At 48.7% G+C, this 17,500-nt stretch overlaps 3 protein-coding genes across 4 annotated transcripts in view; 2 read left to right on the top strand and 1 right to left on the bottom strand.

Moving 5' to 3' along the window:
• Positions 1-1,591: 1,591 nt before the first annotated feature.
• Positions 1,592-3,408, top strand: LOC311122233 (structural maintenance of chromosomes protein 2-like; the record flags this gene model as incomplete). The annotated part of the gene is made up of 4 exons (XM_084196620.1): positions 1,592-1,627; positions 2,026-2,186; positions 2,934-3,081; positions 3,229-3,408. 4 exons carry the CDS (start codon positions 1,592-1,594, stop codon positions 3,406-3,408), a joined length of 525 nt encoding a protein of 174 aa, XP_084052746.1.
• A 2,605-nt stretch (positions 3,409-6,013) lies between these two features.
• LOC311122236 (structural maintenance of chromosomes protein 2-like) lies at positions 6,014-9,360 on the top strand. The gene is made up of 5 exons (XM_084196623.1): positions 6,014-6,057; positions 6,513-6,629; positions 7,586-7,746; positions 8,530-8,677; positions 8,849-9,360. Exons 1-5 carry the CDS (start codon positions 6,028-6,030, stop codon positions 9,032-9,034), a joined length of 642 nt encoding a protein of 213 aa, XP_084052749.1. The 5' UTR covers positions 6,014-6,027; the 3' UTR covers positions 9,035-9,360.
• Positions 9,361-9,426: 66 nt separating this feature from the next.
• LOC311122235 (proteasome adapter and scaffold protein ECM29-like) overlaps positions 9,427-17,500 on the bottom strand; it is a 14,844-nt gene continuing 6,770 nt past the window's right edge. For both annotated transcript variants that reach the window (XM_084196622.1, XM_084196621.1), the window contains exons 9-12: positions 17,210-17,315; positions 15,298-15,392; positions 12,556-12,627; positions 9,427-11,248 (exon numbers count right to left, since the gene is read on the bottom strand). In XM_084196622.1, coding sequence (XP_084052748.1) covers positions 11,109-11,248; positions 12,556-12,627; positions 15,298-15,392; positions 17,210-17,315 — 413 coding nt within the window. In that variant the 3' untranslated portion in view covers positions 9,427-11,108. The remainder of the gene's footprint in view (positions 11,249-12,555; positions 12,628-15,297; positions 15,393-17,209; positions 17,316-17,500) is intronic.

Here is a 17,500-nt window from a genome sequence, read left to right as displayed (position 1 = left end):
GAGAGAGAGGGTGGAGGAGAGATCTGTCAACAAGAGAGCCATGAACATGTTGAGTCAAGCTGAGGAGAGGGTGAGTAGAGGGAGGGAGAGGGAGGGAGGGAGGGAGAGAGAGAGAGAGAGGGTGGAGGAGAGATCTGTCAACAAGAGAGCCATGAACATGTTGAGTCAAGCTGAGGAGAGGGTGAGTAGAGGGAGGGAGGGAGGGAGAGAGAGGGTGGAGGAGAGATCTGTCAACAAGAGAGCCATGAACATGCTGAGTCAAGCTGAGGAGAGGGTGAGTGGAGGGAGAGAGAGAGGGTGGAGGAGAGATCTGTCAACAAGAGAGCCATGAACATGCTGAGTCAAGCTGAGGAGAGGGTGAGTAGAGGGAGGGAAAGAGAGAGAGAGGGAGAGAGAGGGAGGGAGAGAGAGAGGGTGGAGGAGAGATCTGTCAACAAGAGAGCCATGAACATGTTGAGTCAAGCTGAGGAGAGGGTGAGTAGAGGGAGGGAGAGGGAGGGAGGGAGGGAGAGAGAGAGAGAGAGGGTGGAGGAGAGATCTGTCAACAAGAGAGCCATGAACATGTTGAGTCAAGCTGAGGAGAGGGTGAGTGTGTGTGTGTGTGTGTGTGTGTGTGTGTGTGTGTGTGTGTGTGTGTGTGTGTGTGTGTGTGTGTGTGTGTGTGTGTGTGTGTGTGTGTGTGTGTGTGTGTGTTACCTTTTGGATCTTGGATCAAATCTATTTTGACCCCTCCTTCCCCTCTTGGGCTCTTGTTGAGGTTCTGTCAGATTTCAATAGGTAATGGTAGCACCCTTTTGATATGATTGGAGGAGAGTTGAGAACGTGACCCGTGACCCTATTTTGACCTAACTCCCCCTTCCATCCATCAGTATAATGACCTGATGAAGAAGAAGAGGATCGTGGAGAATGACAAGTCGAAGATCCTCCAGACCATCGAGGAGCTGGACCAGAAGAAGAAGGAGGCCCTCAACATCGCCTGGCAGAAGGTCTGTCTCTGTCTGTCTGGCAGAAGGTCTGTCTCTGTCTGCCTGGCAGAAGGTCTGTCTCTGTCTGTCTGGCAGAAGGTCTGTCTCTGTCTGTCTGGCAGAAGGTCTGTCTCTGTCTGTCTGGCAGAAGGTCTGTCTCTGTCTGTCTGGCAGAAGGTCTGTCTCTGTCTGTCTGGCAGAAGGTCTGTCTCTGTCTGTCTGGCAGAAGGTCTGTCTCTGTCTGTCTGGCAGAAGGTCTCTGTCTGTCTGGCAGAAGGTCTGTCTCTGTCTGTCTGGCAGAAGGTCTGTCTCTGTCTGTCTGGCAGAAGGTCTGTCTGTCTGCCTGGCAGAAGGTCTGTGTCTGTCTGTCTGGCAGAAGGTCTGTGTCTGTCTGTCTGGCAGAAGGTCTGTGTCTGTCTGTCTGGCAGAAGGTCTGTGTCTGTCTGTCTGGCAGAAGGTCTGTCTCTGTCTGCCTGGCAGAAGGTCTGTCTGTCTCTGTCTGTGTGTCTGCCTGGCAGAAGGTCTGTCTGTCTGTCTCTGTGTGTCTGCCTGGCAGAAGGTCTGTCTGTCTGTAATGTCTGTCTGCCTGGCAGAAGGTATGTCTGTCTGTAATGTGTGTCTGAAAAATGTCTAACGATACGGGAACATTTGATGTGAAATCAGTAAAAAAAATGTGGTAAAAATGCTGTCTTTCTGCTTTTATCACAAGACTGCATTAGCCCTCTGAGCTAAAGTCTAGACATGATTTCATCACGACTGTGTTAGCCCTCTGAGCCAAAGCCTAGACATTATTTCATCACAAGACTGTGTTAGCCCTCTGAGCCAAAGCCTAGACATTATTTCATCACAAGACTGTTAGTCCTCTGAGCCAAACCCTAGACATTATTTCTAGGAGCTAAGTCTTCAGGTCTCTGGCAAAGTGACTCATCAAACCACCTCCATTACACTCCTCTCTCTCTCCTATCCCTCTCTCTCTCCTCTATTTATCTGTCTCCTCTCCCTCTCCCGCCTCTCCCTATCTCTCTCTCCCTCTCTCTCCTCTATGTATCTCTGTCTCCAGGTGAATAAAGACTTTGGTAGTATCTTCTCCACCCTGCTGCCGGGGGCTGATGCCCGCCTGGCCCCCCCTGAAGGCTGTGGGGCCCTGGAGGGCCTGGAGTTCAAGGTGGCTCTGGGAAACACATGGAAGGAGAACCTCACTGAACTCAGCGGAGGACAGCGGTACGGGGAGCTGGATTTAATCATTCACTTATTGGTTATTGATTATGTATTGACACCTGCATTAGTATTGTGTGTGATTTGTGCTACCAAAGGCTGTGTTTACCCAGATCAGCTATGAAAAGGAGCTGATGTGAAATAGATCTGATATGATTGGCCAACTTGACCAATTAGTGGGAAAGAAATCAGAACAGGGCTGCCTGTGTAAACGCAGCCAAAAGGTGTCCAAGGTCAGATGATTGATCAGACGGCTCTATTGATTGGCTAGTGATCATTAACACCAGCTTTGATTTGATTCTGTTGAAGTGGACTCAGTAGATGAACAGAAGGATCCTCAGTGGATGAACGCATTCACTGGGTGTGTTGTTAGTACGTGTGTGTATTGTAACTGTGTGTATAGTTAGTACGTGTGTGTGTTGTAACTGTGTGTGTGTTGCAGGTCTCTGGTAGCCCTGTCTCTGATCCTGGCTGTATTGTAACTGTGTGTGTGTTGCAGGTCTCTGGTAGCTCTGTCTCTGATCCTGGCTGTATTGTAAGTATGTGTGTGTATTGTAACTGTGTGTGTGTATTGTAACTGTGTGTGTGTTGTTAGTGTGTGTGTATTGTAACTGTGTGTGTGTTGTAACTGTGTGTGTGTTGTTAGTGTGTGTGTATTGTAACTGTGTGTGTATTGTAACTGTGTGTGTGTTGTTAGTATGTGTGTGTGTTGTTAGTATGTGTGTATATATTGTAACTGTGTGTGTGTTGCAGGTCTCTGGTAGCTCTGTCTCTGATCCTGGCCATGCTGCTGTTTAAACCAGCTCCTATCTACATATTGGATGAGGTGGATGCTGCCCTGGACCTCTCTCACACGCAGAATATAGGACAGATGCTGAGAACACACTTCACACACTCCCAGGTAACACACACACACACCTGTCCTACACACACACACCTGTCCCACACACACACCTGCCATATAAAGTAACCTAATAGAACCCACTTTATAATGGCTACATTTCATAAATGTCTTTGTCTCACCTAAAGCCGTTTCTCTTCTCCTCAGTTTGTGGTGGTGTCTCTGAAGGATGGCATGTTCACCAACGCCAACGTTCTGTTCAAGACTAAGTTCGTAGACGGGGTGTCCGCCGTGTCCCGTACCACCCAGGCCCAACCAGACCAGAACCACAAGGGACAGCGACAAGGCCCGTCTCAAAGGCCGCAGGCACGAAAAACTCACCGCTAACGTCTGTAGCTAGGGAGGGGCTTACTGATGCTAGAGGTTTCTACGTGTCTGTTTTGGGTTCATCACCAAAGCGTTTCTATGGTTATTTTGCTGTCCATTCCACTAGCCAGGGAGCTAGCCTTTTGGCTTAACATAATGAAACCTAAATATATGGCAATTATACTTTTGTCTGTGTGTCTGAAATCTACTGTTCCGCACCATATGTGAGTATTTTAATGTCTGTTCCTTTCTTCACTGTCTTGGGGGGGGTGGGGGGGGGGGGGACATGTTTCTACAGCGGAATTTGTAATCCAGTAAATGTGTTTCTGTTTAAAATAAAGCTGCTTTCACATAAAGACCATCTTGTCAGTTTGAACTTTTTATTAGTAGTTTAAAACCAAATAATGACTCCTCAAAGCTCCAGGTAGTTTTTTTATTTCATTTAGGGGACAAATTCACAAGAATTACACACCTCCCTCTCACACCACTGTTCATTGGGTTATCAACGTTTCTGAAAAAATATTTTTTACACCCTTTTTGTTTTAAACATGCAAACTGGGGGGAGGGAGAGAAGTAAACACCAGATCAGACAGAAACATTCCTTAAATCACTGGTCACCAACTCCAGTCCTGAAGAGCTCTTGCTCCAACCCAGCACTAGCTAACGTTAACTATCAAGACCCGTGCTTGACTTGGGCAGGAGCTCAAATGTCCTACTGCTGGACTCCTGCACCTAAATATAAACCGTACCGGCACCTGTTTCAGTCCAAGTCGAGTTCTGATCCAAACCAGGTGCTGGGTTGGAGTAAAAGCCTGCACCCACCCAGTAGATCAGGGGTGTCAAACTCATTCCGCGGAGGGCCGTGTCCGCAGGTTTCTCCTTTCAGTGAAGACGTAGACAACCAGGTGAGGGGAGCTCTTGACTCATTTAGTGACCTTTAATTCATCAATCAAAGTACAAGCGAAAACCCACAAGACACTCCTCCGCCCTCCGCCGAATGAGTCGAAACACGTTCCGGTAGGTTGTTGATGTGTTGGCTAGTACTGGGCTGGAACAAAACCCTGCTCACACAGTCGCGCTCCAGGACCAGGGCGTCGACAACCAATGTGTTAAATAAAGTTGCAGTATCATCCTTGGTTACGTCCCAAAATGGCCCCCCTCTTCCCACTAGTAGGGTATAGGGTGCCATTGGGGACGTTCCCTAGTAGGTCTGTACTGGCTGCAGCCAGCAGAGAAAGGAGGAACCTGTTTAGGAGCCGTTACACAGCACCCTATTCCCTCTATCTGGGTTCCCAAACTGGCGGTGACTTTATCTGGCCCCTCGAGTATATAAAAAAAAAAAAAGTTTTTTGGGTTTGACATAAGACTGTAAAAACCAGCTCCAAGTGATTTTATTTGTGGAAATCTGTTCCAAAGCCTAAGAGATGTATGTGATCGTATACAAAACGTAAGCAAGGTTTGAAATGATTGTTTCGGTCAAATTATTATATCAGTTCAGTCTACTAGGCCACCCAACCATCCGCTCAAGAAAAAAAAAGAAGAAATAAAAATCGTCCCGTGGCTGAATCTAGTTGATACCTGGACTATATAGTGCACTACTTTAGACCAGAGAGTCCTATCGGACCTGGTCAACAGTAGTGCACTATAAAGGGGTTCAGGTCAACAGTAGTGCACTGTAAAGGGAATCGGGTGTTGTTTGTTTACTATGGTGCTGTCCAATTGTAATAACCCAGCCAGCCGTCCACTGACACAATATAATACACATCATCACCACGCCTGCCCAGAGATCTGGGGCGGATTCAAGAGTGTGTGTGTGTGTGTGTGTGTGTGTGTGTGTGTTCAGAGTTGACTCCAGGGGTTGTGTTCAGGGCTGACTCTGGATGTGTCTCCGTAGTTCCTGGGCCTTGTCCCGTAGGTCAGGTCTGCTGTCTGTCTGCAGGGTGGACAGAGAACGCTGCAGCTGCTCACGACTCTTCCCCGAAACGCACTCCCACTGACCACTCTCTGGAAAGACACACACAACCTGTCACCTTCAGGGACTAGGGGAGAAAACCTGTCACCTTCAGGGACTAGGGGAGAAAACCTGTCCCCTTCAGGGACTAGGGGAGAAAACCTGTCCCCTTCAGGGACTAGGGGAGAAAACCTGTCCCCTTCAGGGACTAGGGGAGAAAACCTGTCCCCTTCAGGGACTAGGGGAGAAAACCTGTCCCCTTCAGGGACTAGGGGAGAAAACCTGTCCCCTTCAGGGACTAGGGGAGAAAACCTGTCCCCTTCAGGGACTAGGGGAGAAAACCTGTCCCCTTCAGGGACTAGGGGAGAAAACCTGTCACCTTCAGGGACTAGGAGAGAAAGAGTAGAGGGAGGGAGGGAGGGAGGGAGGGAGAGGGAGGGAGGGAGGGAGGGAGAGAGAGAGGGTGGAGGAGAGATCTGTCAACAAGAGAGCCATGAACATGTTGAGTCAAGCTGAGGAGAGGGTGAGTAGAGGGAGGGAGAGGGAGGGAGGGAGGGAGGGAGAGAGAGAGGGTGGAGGAGAGATCTGTCAACAAGAGAGCCATGAACATGTTGAGTCAAGCTGAGGAGAGGGTGAGTAGAGGGAGGGAGGGAGAGAGGGTGGAGGAGAGATCTGTCAACAAGAGAGCCATGAACATGCTGAGTCAAGCTGAGGAGAGGGTGAGTAGAGGGAGGGAGAGAGAGAGAGAGGGTGGAGGAGAGATCTGTCAACAAGAGAGCCATGAACATGTTGAGTCAAGCTGAGGAGAGGGTGAGTGTGTGTGTGTGTGTGTGTGTGTGTGTGTGTGTGTGTGTGTGTGTGTGTGTGTGTGTGTGTGTGTGTGTGTGTGTGTGTGTGTGTGTGTGTGTGTGTGTGTGTGTGTGTGTGTGTGTGTGTGTGTGTGTGTGTGTGTGTGTGTGTGTGTGTGTGTGTGTGTGTGTGTGTGTGTGTGTGTGTGTTACCTTTTGGATCTTGGATCAAATCTATTTTGACCCCTCCTTCCCCTCTTGGGCTCTTGTTGAGGTTCTGTCAGATTTCAATAGGTAATGGTAGCACCCTTTTGATATGATTGGAGGAGAGTTGAGAACGTGACCCTTGACCCTGTTTTGACCTAACTCCCCCTTCCATCCATCAGTATAATGACCTGATGAAGAAGAAGAGGATCGTGGAGAATGACAAGTCGAAGATCCTCCAGACCATCGAGGAGCTGGACCAGAAGAAGAAGGAGGCCCTCAACATCGCCTGGCAGAAGGTCTGTCTCTGTCTGTCTGGCAGAAGGTCTGTCTCTGTCTGTCTGGCAGAAGGTCTGTCTCTGTCTGGCAGAAGGTCTGTCTCTGTCTGCCTGGCAGAAGGTCTGTCTCTGTCTGTCTGGCAGAAGGTCTGTCTCTGTCTGTCTGGCAGAAGGTCTGTCTCTGTCTGTCTGGCAGAAGGTCTGTCTCTGTCTATCTGGCAGAAGGTCTGTCTGTCTGTAATGTGTGTGATTGAAAAATGTCTAACGATACAGGACCATTTGATGTGAAATCAGTAAAAAGTTGTGGTAAAAATGCTGTCTTTCTGCTTTTATCACAAGACTGCGTTAGCCCTCTGAGCCAAAGCCTAGACATGATTTCATCACAAGACTGTGTTAGCCCTCTGAGCCAAAGCCTAGACATTATTTCTAGGAGCTAACAGGAGCTAAGTCTTCAGGTCTCTGGCAAAGTGACTCATCAAACCACCTCATTACACTCCTCTCCCTTTCTCTCTCTCTCCTCTCCCCCTCTCCTCTATTTTTCTCTCTCTCCTCTCCCTCTCTCTCCTCTATTTATCTCTCTCTCCTCTATTTATCTCTCTCTCCCTTTCTCTGTCTCCTCTCCCTTTCTCTGTCTCCTCTCCCTTTCTCTCTCTCCTCTCCTCTCCCCTCTATGTATCTCTCTCTCCTCTCCCTCTCTCTCCTCTATTTATCTCTCTCTCCTCTATTTATCTCTCTCTCCCTTTCTCTCTCCTCTCCCTTTCTCTCTCCTCTCCCTTTCTGTCTCCTCTCCCGTTCTCTGTCTCCTCTCCCCTTCTCTCTCTCCTCTCCCTTTCTCTGTCTCCTCTCCCTTTCTCTGTCTCCTCTCCCTTTCTCTGTCTCCTCTCCCTTTCTCTCTCTCCTCTCCTCTCCCCCTCCCTCTCTATTTATCTCTGTCTCCTCTCCCCTCTCCTCTCTCCTCTATTTATCTCTGTCTCCAGGTGAATAAAGACTTTGGTAGTATCTTCTCCACCCTGCTGCCGGGGGCTGATGCCCGCCTGGCCCCCCCTGAAGGCTGTGGGGCCCTGGAGGGCCTGGAGTTCAAGGTGGCTCTGGGAAACACATGGAAGGAGAACCTCACTGAACTCAGCGGAGGACAGCGGTACGGGGAGCTGGATTTAATCATTCACTTATTGGTTATTGATTATGTATTGACACCCGCATTAGTATTGTGCGTGTGTGTGAGATTTGTGCTACTAATTGCCAGTTTACTAACCTCTACAAACTCAAAGGCTGTGTTCACCCAGATCAGCTCTGAAAAGGAGCTGATGTGAAATAGATCTGATATGATTGGCCAACTTGAACAATTTAGTGGGAAAGAAATCAGAACAGGGCTGCCTGTGTAAACGCAGCCAAGGTCAGATGATTGATCAGACAGCTCTATTGATTGGCTAGTGATCATTAACACCAGCTTTGATTGATTCTGTTGAAGTGGACTCAGTAGATGAACAGAAGGATCCTCAGTGGACGAACGCATTCACTGGGTGTTGTGTACGTGTGTGTGTATTATAACTGTGTGTATAGTTAGTATGTGTGTGTATTGTAACTGTGTGTGTGTGTTAGTGTGTGTGTATTGTTAGTATGTGTGTGTATTGTAACTGTGTGTGTGTGTTAGTGTGTGTGTATTGTTAGTATGTGTGTGTATTGTAACTGGGTGTGTGTTGTTAGTATGTGTGTGTATTGTAACTGGGTGTGTGTTGTTAGTATGTGTGTGTATTGTAACTGGGTGTGTGTTGTTAGTATGTGTGTGTATTGTAACTGTGTGTGTGTTGCAGGTCTCTGGTAGCCCTGTCTCTGATCCTGGCTGTATTGTAACTGTGTGTGTGTTGTTAGTATGTGTGTGTATTGTAACTGTGTGTGTATTGTAACTGGGTGTGTGTTGCAGGTCTCTGGTAGCCCTGTCTCTGATCCTGGCCATGCTGCTGTTTAAACCAGCTCCTATCTACATATTGGATGAGGTGGATGCTGCCCTGGACCTCTCTCACACGCAGAATATAGGACAGATGCTGAGAACACACTTCACACACTCCCAGGTAACACACCTGTCCTACACACACACCTGTCCTACACACACACCTGTCCTACACACACACCTGTCCCACACACACACCTGCCATATAAAGTAACCTAATAGAACCCACTTTATAATGGCTACATTTCATAAATGTCTTTGTCTCACCTAAAGCCGTTTCTCTTCTCCTCAGTTTGTGGTGGTGTCTCTGAAGGATGGCATGTTCACCAACGCCAACGTTCTGTTCAAGACCAAGTTCGTAGACGGGGTGTCCGCCGTGTCCCGTACCACCCAGGCCCAACCAGACCAGAACCAGACCCACAAGGGACAGCGACAAGGCCCGTCTCAAAGGCCGCAGGCACGAAAAACTCACCGCTAACGTCTGTAGCTAGCGAGGGGCTTACTGATGCTAGAGGTTTCTACGTGTCTGTTTTGGGTTCATCACCAAAGCGTTTCTATGGTTATTTTGCTGTCCATTCCACTAGCCAGGGCGCTAGCCTTTTGGCTTAACATAATGAAACCTAAATATATGGCAATTGTACTTTTGTCTGTGTGTCTGAAATCTACTGTTCCGCACCATATGTGAGTATTTTAATGTCTGTTACTTTCTTCACTGTCTTGGGGGGGTGGGGGGGGACATGTTTCTACAGCGGAATTTGTAATCCAGTAAATGTGTTTCTGTTTAAAATAAAGCTGCTTTCACATAAAGACCATCTTGTCAGTTTGAACTTTTTATTAGTAGTTTAAAACCAAATAATGACTCCTCAAAGCTCCAGGTAGTTTTTTTATTTCATTTAGGGGACAAATTCACAAGAATTACACACCTCCCTCTCACACCACTGTCCATTGTTGGGTTATCAACGTTTCTGAAAAAATATTTTTTACACCCTTTTTGTTTTAAACATGCAAACTGGGGGGAGGGAGAGAAGTGAAACACCAGATCAGACAGAAACATCCCTTAAATCACTGGTCACCAACTCCAGTCCTGAAGAGCTCTTGCTCCAACCCAGCACTAGCTAACGTTAACTATCAACACCAGTGCTTGACTTGGGCAGGAGCTCAAATGTCCTACTGCTGTTCCTCTTTATAGAATATGAACTCCTGCACCTAAATATAAAACTGTATCGGCACCTGTTTCAGTCCAAGTCAAGTTCTGATCCAAACCAGGTGCTGGGTTGGAGTAAAAGCCTGCACCCACCCAGTAGATCAGGGGTGTCAAACTCATTCCGCGGAGGGCCGTGTCCGCAGGTTTCTCCTTTCAGTGAAGACGTAGACAACCAGGTGAGGGGAGCTCTTGACTCATTTAGTGACCTTTAATTCATCAATCAAAGTACAAGCGAAAATCCCCAAGACACTCCTCCGCCCTCCGTGGAATGAGTCGAAACACGTTCCGGTAGGTTGTTGATGTGTTGGCTAGTACTGGGCTGGAACAAAACCCTGCTCACACAGTCGCGCTCCAGGACCAGGGCGTCGACAACCAATGTGTTAAATAAAGTTGCAGTATCATCCTTGGTTACGTCCCAATATGGCCCCCCTCTTCCCACTAGTAGGGTATAGGGTGCCATTGGGGACGTTCCCTAGTAGGTCTGTACTGGCTGCAGCCAGCAGAGAAAGGAGGAACCTGTTTAGGAGCCGTTACACAGCACCCTATTCCCTCTATCTGGGTTCCCAAACTGGCGGTGACTTTATCTGGCCCCTCGAGTATATAAAAAAAAGTTTTTTGGTTTGACATAAGACTAAAAACCAGCTCCAAGTGATTTTAATTTAGGAAATCTGTTCCGAAGCCTAAGAGATGTATGTGATCGTATACAAAACGTAAGCAAGGTTTGAAATGATTGTTTCGGTCAAATTATTATATCAGTTCGGTCTACTAGGCCACCCAACCATCCGCTCAAGAAAAAAAAAAAAAAAAAAAATCGTCCCGCGGCTGAATCTAGTTGATACCTGGACTATATAGTGCACTACTTTAGACCAGAGAGATAAGGGGTTCAGGTCAACAGTAGTGCACTATAAAGGGGTTCAGGTCAACAGTAGTGCACTATAAAGGGGTTCAGGTCAACAGTAGTGCACTATAAAGGGGTTCAGGTCAACAGTAGTGCACTATAAAGGGGTTCAGGTCAACAGTAGTGCACTATAAAGGGGTTCAGGTCAACAGTAGTGCACTATAAAGGGGTTCAGGTCAACAGTAGTGCACTATAAAGGGGTTCAGGTCAACAGTAGTGCACTATAAAGGGGTTCAGGTCAACAGTAGTGCACTATAAAGGGAATCGGGTGTTGTTTGTTTACTATGGTGCTGTCCAATTGTAATAACCCACCCAGCCCGTCCATCCACTGACACAATACAATACACATCATCACCACGCCTGCCCAGAGATCTGGGGCGGATTCAAGAGTGTGTGTGTGTGTGTGTGTGTGTGTGTGTGTGGGTTCAGAGTTGACTCCAGGGGTTGTGTTCAGGGCTGACTCTGGATGTGTCTCCGTAGTTCCTGGGCCTTGTCCCGTAGGTCAGGTCTGCTGTCTGTCTGCAGGGTGGACAGAGAACGCTGCAGCTGCTCACGACTCTTCCCCGAAACACACTCCCACTGACCACTCTCTGGAAAGACATACACAACCTGTCACCTTCAGGGACTAGGGGAGAAAACCTGTCCCCTTCAGGGACTAGGGGAGAAAACCTGTCCCCTTCAGGGACTAGGGGAGAAAACCTGTCCCCTTCAGGGACTAGGGGAGAAAACCTGTCACCTTCAGGGACTAGGGGAGAAAACCTGTCACCTTCAGGGACTAGGGGAGAAAACCTGTCACCTTCAGGGACTAGGACAGAAAACCTGTCCCCTTCAGGGACTAGGGGAGAAAACCTGTCCCCTACAGGGACTAGGGGAGAAAACCTGTCCCCTTCAGGGACTAGGGGAGAAAACCTGTCCCCTTCAGGGACTAGGGGAGAAAACCTGTCACCTTCAGGGACTAGGGGAGAAAACCTGTCCCCTTCAGGGACTAGGGGAGAAAACCTGTCCCCTTCAGGGACTAGGGGAGAAAACCTGTCACCTTCAGGGACTAGGGGAGAAAACCTGTCACCTTCAGGGACTAGGGGAGAAAACCTGTCACCTTCAGGGACTAGGGGAGAAAACCTGTCCCCTTCAGGGACTAGGGGAGAAAACCTGTCCCCTTCATGGACTAGGGGAGAAAACCTGTCACCTTCAGGGACTAGGGGAGAAAACCTGTCACCTTCAGGGACTAGGGGAGAAAACCTGTCCCCTTCAGGGACTAGGGGAGAAAACCTGTCACCTTCAGGGACTAGGGGAGAAAACCTGTCACCTTCAGGGACTAGGGGAGAAAACCTGTCCCCTTCAGGGACTAGGGGAGAAAACCTGTCCCCTTCAGGGACTAGGGGAGAAAACCTGTCCCCTTCAGGGACTAGGGGAGAAAACCTGTCACCTTCAGGGACTAGGGGAGAAAACCTGTCCCCTTCAGGGACTAGGGGAGAAAACCTGTCCCCTTCAGGGACTAGGAGAGAAATAATTTTCAAACAGAAGATGTAGCAGTGCTCATGTATGTATTTTGTTCTCAAACGTTCGCTCAGGTTTGAGTAAAATGACTCCTAGACATTTCTACTCATAGCTTCAAAATGGACTCAAACGTACTCCTATATTCAAGGCATGAACGGTAATGAAGTTCAAGTCCTGCAGACTGGTGCGTTTACTTAAAAGGGTCAAACAACGTTTGTGTTAAAGACACCTTTAGAAGAGTTCATAGAGATGTGGGAGTAGTAATTTAGCACAGTAGAAAGACAGCTGAAAGACAGCTGAAAGACAGCAGAAAGACAGCTGAAAGACAGCTGAAAGACAGTAGAAAGACAGTAGAAAGACAGTAGAAAGACAGCTGAACGACAGCTGAAAGACGGCTTACCTCCGGTCCTCTTCACCAGTAGTTCCACAACAGACAGCGCTTCGGTCCTCACAGAGGAGTAACTCTTATTCTCTACAGGAGGAAACATTTTTAAAATAACATTGTGAATCTTTCTAATAAAAAAAAAACATCTAGGATCGGTTTCCCACACCCAGATTAAACCTAGTCCTGGACTATAAATCATGGCTTACTCAAAAATAGATTATCTCCACTGAAATACATTTTTACTTCTGGAATAGGATCAGGGAAATCAGTCCCTTCTGAAGATGTTTCGCTCCTCAGAAGGTCTTACCTAGTGGGTATGTGAGAGCAGTGTGGAGGTCTTACCTAGTGGGTATGTGAGAGCAGTGTGGCGGTCTTACCTAGTGGGTATGTGAGAGCAGTGTGGAGGTCTTACCTAGTGGGAATGTGAGAGCAGTGTGGCGGTCTTACCTAGTCGGTATGTGAGAGCAGTGTGGAGGTCTTACCTAGTGGGAATGTGAGAGCAGTGTGGCGGTCTTACCTAGTCGGTATGTGAGAGCAGTGTGGAGGTCTTACCTAGTGGGTATGTGAGAGCAGTGTGGCGGTCTTACCTAGTCAGTATGTGAGAGCAGTGTGGAGGTCTTACCTAGTGGGTATGTGAGAGCAGTGTGGCGGTCTTACCCAGTCAGTATGTGAGAGCAGTGTGGAGGTCTTACCTAGTGGGTATGTGAGAGCAGTGTGGCGGTCTTACCTAGTCAGTATGTGAGAGCAGTGTGGCGGTCTTACCTAGTCAGTATGTGAGAGCAGTGTGGCGGTCTTACCTAGTGGGTATGTGAGAGCAGTGTGGCAGTCTTACCTAGTCAGTATGTGAGAGCAGTGTGGAGGTCTTACCTAGTGGGTATGTGAGAGCAGTGTGGAGGTCTTACCTAGTGGGTATGTGAGCGCAGTAGGGAGGTCTTACCTAGTGGGTCTGTGAGAGCAGTGTGGAGGTCTTACCTAGTGGGTATGTGAGAGCAGTGTGGATGTCTTACCTAGTGGGTATGTGAGCGCAGTGGGGAGGTCTTACCTAGTCGGTATGTGAGAGCAGTGTGGAGGTCTTACCTAGTGGGAAGGTGAGAGCAGTGTGGAGGTCTTACCTAGTGGGAATGTGAGAGCAGTGTGGAGGTCTTACCTAGTGGGTATGTGAGAGCAGTGTGGCGGTCTTACCTAGTCCGTATGTGAGAGCAGTGTGGAGGTCTTACCTAGTGGGTATGTGAGAGCAGTGTGGCGGTCTTACCTAGTCAGTATGTGAGAGCAGTGTGGAGGTCTTACCTAGTGGGTATGTGAGAGCAGTGTGGCGGTCTTACCTAGTGGGTATGTGAGAGCAGTGTGGAGGTCTTACCTAGTGGGTATGTGAGAGCAGTGTGGAGGTCTTACCTAGTGGGTATGTGAGAGCAGTGGGGAGGTCTTACCTAGTGGGTCTGTGAGAGCAGTGTAAAGGTCTTACCTAGTGGGTATGTGAGAGCAGTGTGGAGGTCTTACCTAGTCAGTATGTGAGAGCAGTGTGGAGGTCTTACCTAGTGGGAATGTGAGAGCAGTGTGGAGGTCTTACCTAGTCAGTATGTGAGAGCAGTGTGGAGGTCTTACCTAGTGGGTATGTGAGAGCAGTGTGGAGGTCTTACCTAGTGGGTATGTGAGAGCAGTGTGGAGGTCTTACCTAGTGGGTATGTGAGAGCAGTGGGGAGGTCTTACCTAGTGGGTCTGTGAGAGCAGTGTAAAGGTCTTACCTAGTGGGTATGTGAGAGCAGTGTGGAGGTCTTACCTAGTCAGTATGTGAGAGCAGTGTGGAGGTCTTACCTAGTGGGAATGTGAGAGCAGTGTGGAGGTCTTACCTAGTGGGTATGTGAGAGCAGTGTGGAGGTCTTACCTAGTCAGTATGTGAGAGCAGTGTGGAGGTCTTACCTAGTCAGTATGTGAGAGCAGTGTGGAGGTCTTACCTAGTGGGTATGTGAGAGCAGTGTGGAGGTCTTACCTAGTGGGTACGTGAGAGCAGTGTGGAGGTCTTACCTAGTGGGTACGTGAGAGCAGTGTGGAGGTCTTACCTAGTGGGTAGGTGAGAGCAGTGTGGAGGTCTTACCTAGTGGGTATGTGAGAGCAGTGTGGAGGTCTTACCTAGTGGGTATGTGAGAGCAGTGTGGAGGTCTTACCTAGTGGGAATGTGAGAGCAGTGTGGAGGTCTTACCTAGTGGGAATGTGAGAGCAGTGTGGAGGTCTTACCTAGTGGGTATGTGAGAGCAGTGTGGCGGTCTTACCTAGTGGGAACGTGAGAGCAGTGGGGAGGTCTTACCTAGTGGGTCTGTGAGAGCAGTGTAAAGGTCTTACCTAGTGGGTATGTGAGAGCAGTGTGGAGGTCTTACCTAGTCAGTATGTGAGAGCAGTGTGGAGGTCTTACCTAGTGGGTATGTGAGAGCAGTGTGGAGGTCTTACCTAGTGGGTATGTGAGAGCAGTGTGGAGGTCTTACCTAGTGGGTATGTGAGAGCAGTGTGGAGGTCTTACCTAGTGGGAATGTGAGAGCAGTGTGGAGGTCTTACCTAGTGGGTATGTGAGAGCAGTGTGGCGGTCTTACCTAGTGGGAACGTGAGAGCAGTGGGGAGGTCTTACCTAGTGGGTCTGTGAGAGCAGTGTAAAGGTCTTACCTAGTGGGTATGTGAGAGCAGTGTGGAGGTCTTACCTAGTGGGTATGTGAGAGCAGTGTGGAGGTCTTACCTAGTGGGTATGTGAGAGCAGTGTGGAGGTCTTACCTAGTGGGAAGGTGAGAGCGCTGCATGTCTCTGTGAGGATAAGGGACAGGGCTGTGAAGTTCTGGTTGTCTTTCTCTTTCTCCAACAGTAGCAACCTACACAGGAAGAAACACCAAGACTACATCCTTATCAATCATTCAAAAGGAGAACAACATGAACCAGTCAAATGGGAGTCGGAAAGAAAATAATAGTCATGAAGTAGCTCCACCTTGCCCTCTGATAGGCTAGAGGAAGTAGCTCCACCTTGCCCTCTGATTGGCTAGAGGAAGTAGCTCCACCTTGCCCTCTGATAGGCTAGAGGAAGTAGCTCCACCTTGCCCTCTGATAGGCTAGAGGAAGTAGCTCCACCTTGCCCTCTGATTGGCTAGAGGAAGTAGCTCCACCTTGCCCTCTGATAGGCTAGAGGAAGTAGCTCCACCTTGCCCTCTGATTGGCTAGAGGAAGTAGCTCCACCTTGCCCTCTGATTGGCTAGAGGAAGTAGCTCCACCTTGCCCTCTGATAGGCTAGAGGAAGTAGCTCCACCTTGCCCTCTGATAGGCTAGAGGAAGTAGCTCCACCTTGCCCTCTGATAGGCTAGAGGAAGTAGCTCCACCTTGCCCTCTGATTGGCTAGACATATGTTTTAAGTCTTTCAGATCTCCATAGGTGCACATGGCATAGAGCAGCTCTCTCAAACCCTCCTGTAGGTTTTAACTCAAACCCTGTTCCTGGAAAGAACCCTCCTGTAGGTTAACTCCAACCCTCTTCCTGGAGTTCTAACCTGTAGGTTTCCGCTCCAGCCCTAGTTGATAGTTATTAGTCAGGTTTGCCTGATTAGGGTTGGAGTAAAAACCTGCAGGAGGGTGTCTCTCCAGGAACACGGTTGGAGTTAAAACCTGCAGGAGGGTATCTCTCCAGGAACAGGGTTGGAGTTAAAACCTGCAGGAGGGTGTCTCTCCAGGAACAGGGTTGGAGTTAAAACCTGCAGGAGGGTGTCTCTCCAGGAACAGGGTTGGAGTTGAAACCTACAGGAGGGTATCTCTCCAGGAACAGGGTTGGAGTTAAAACCTGCAGGAGGGTATCTCTCCAGGAACAGGGTTGGAGTTAAAACCTGCAGGAGGGTATCTCTCCAGGAACAGGGTTGGAGTTAAAACCTGCAGGAGGGTATCTCTCCAGGAACAGGGTTGGAGTTAAAACCTACAGGAGGGTATCTCTCCAGGAACAGGGTTGGAGTGAAAACCTACAGGAGGGTGTCTCTCCAGGAACAGGGTTGGAGTTAAAACCTGCAGGAGGGTATCTCTCCAGGAACAGGGTTGGAGTTAAAACCTGCAGGAGGGTATCTCTCCAGGAACAGGGTTGGAGTTAAAACCTGCAGGAGGGTATCTCTCCAGGAACAGGGTTGGAGTTAAAACCTACAGGAGGGTATCTCTCCAGGAACAGGGTTGGAGTGAAAACCTACAGGAGGGTATCTCACCAGGAACAGGGTTGGAGTTACATTTCATGAAGCTCCCGACAAACAGTTATTGTGCTGACGTTGCTTCCAGAGGCAGTTTGGAACTCGGTAGTGAGTGTTGCAACCGAGGACAGATGATTTTTACGCGCTTCAGCACTCGGCGGTCCCGTTCTGTGAGCTTGTGTGGCCTACCACTTCACGCTGAGCCGTTGTTGCTCATAGACGTTTCCACTTCACAATAACAGCCCCTTACAGCTGACCAGGGCAGCTCTAGCAGGGCAGAAAATTGATGAACTGACTTGTTGGAAAGTCACTGAGCTCTTCAGTATGGGCCATTCTACTGCCAACGTTCGTCTACGGAGATTGCATGGCTCTGTGCTCGATTTTATACACCTGTCAGCAAATCCACTAATTTGAAGGGGTGTCCACATACTTTTGTATATATAAGTGTATGCCTTCATAGACTGTGTGTGTCCTTACCCCTGGAAGTATTCCTTCATAGACAGCAGGACCCCAACCTGGACCCTCCATGTACTGAGCTTCAACCTCTCACACATCAGACAGCACAGGTCCAATTGGAAACGCTCTGGGAACACAGGTGATATAGCATTAAACACATGTACTACAATATCATTCAAATCACTTCTGAAATAATAACCTTCGTTTGGTTTGATTGAAATTAAGACAAAAAAACTAAACAAATCTCACCCTGGGTTTGTGTGTTGCTGGGCCAGTCAGAACCTTACCCTGGGTTTGTGTGTTGTTGGGCCA

Source organism: Coregonus lavaretus (assembly GCF_964263955.1).
Source record: "Coregonus lavaretus genome assembly, contig: HAP1_SCAFFOLD_7113, whole genome shotgun sequence".
In the NCBI taxonomy this organism is placed as follows: Eukaryota; Metazoa; Chordata; class Actinopteri; order Salmoniformes; family Salmonidae; genus Coregonus; species Coregonus lavaretus.
Note: the sequence above shows the minus strand (reverse complement) of the source record. Positions and strands in the feature narration are given on the sequence as shown.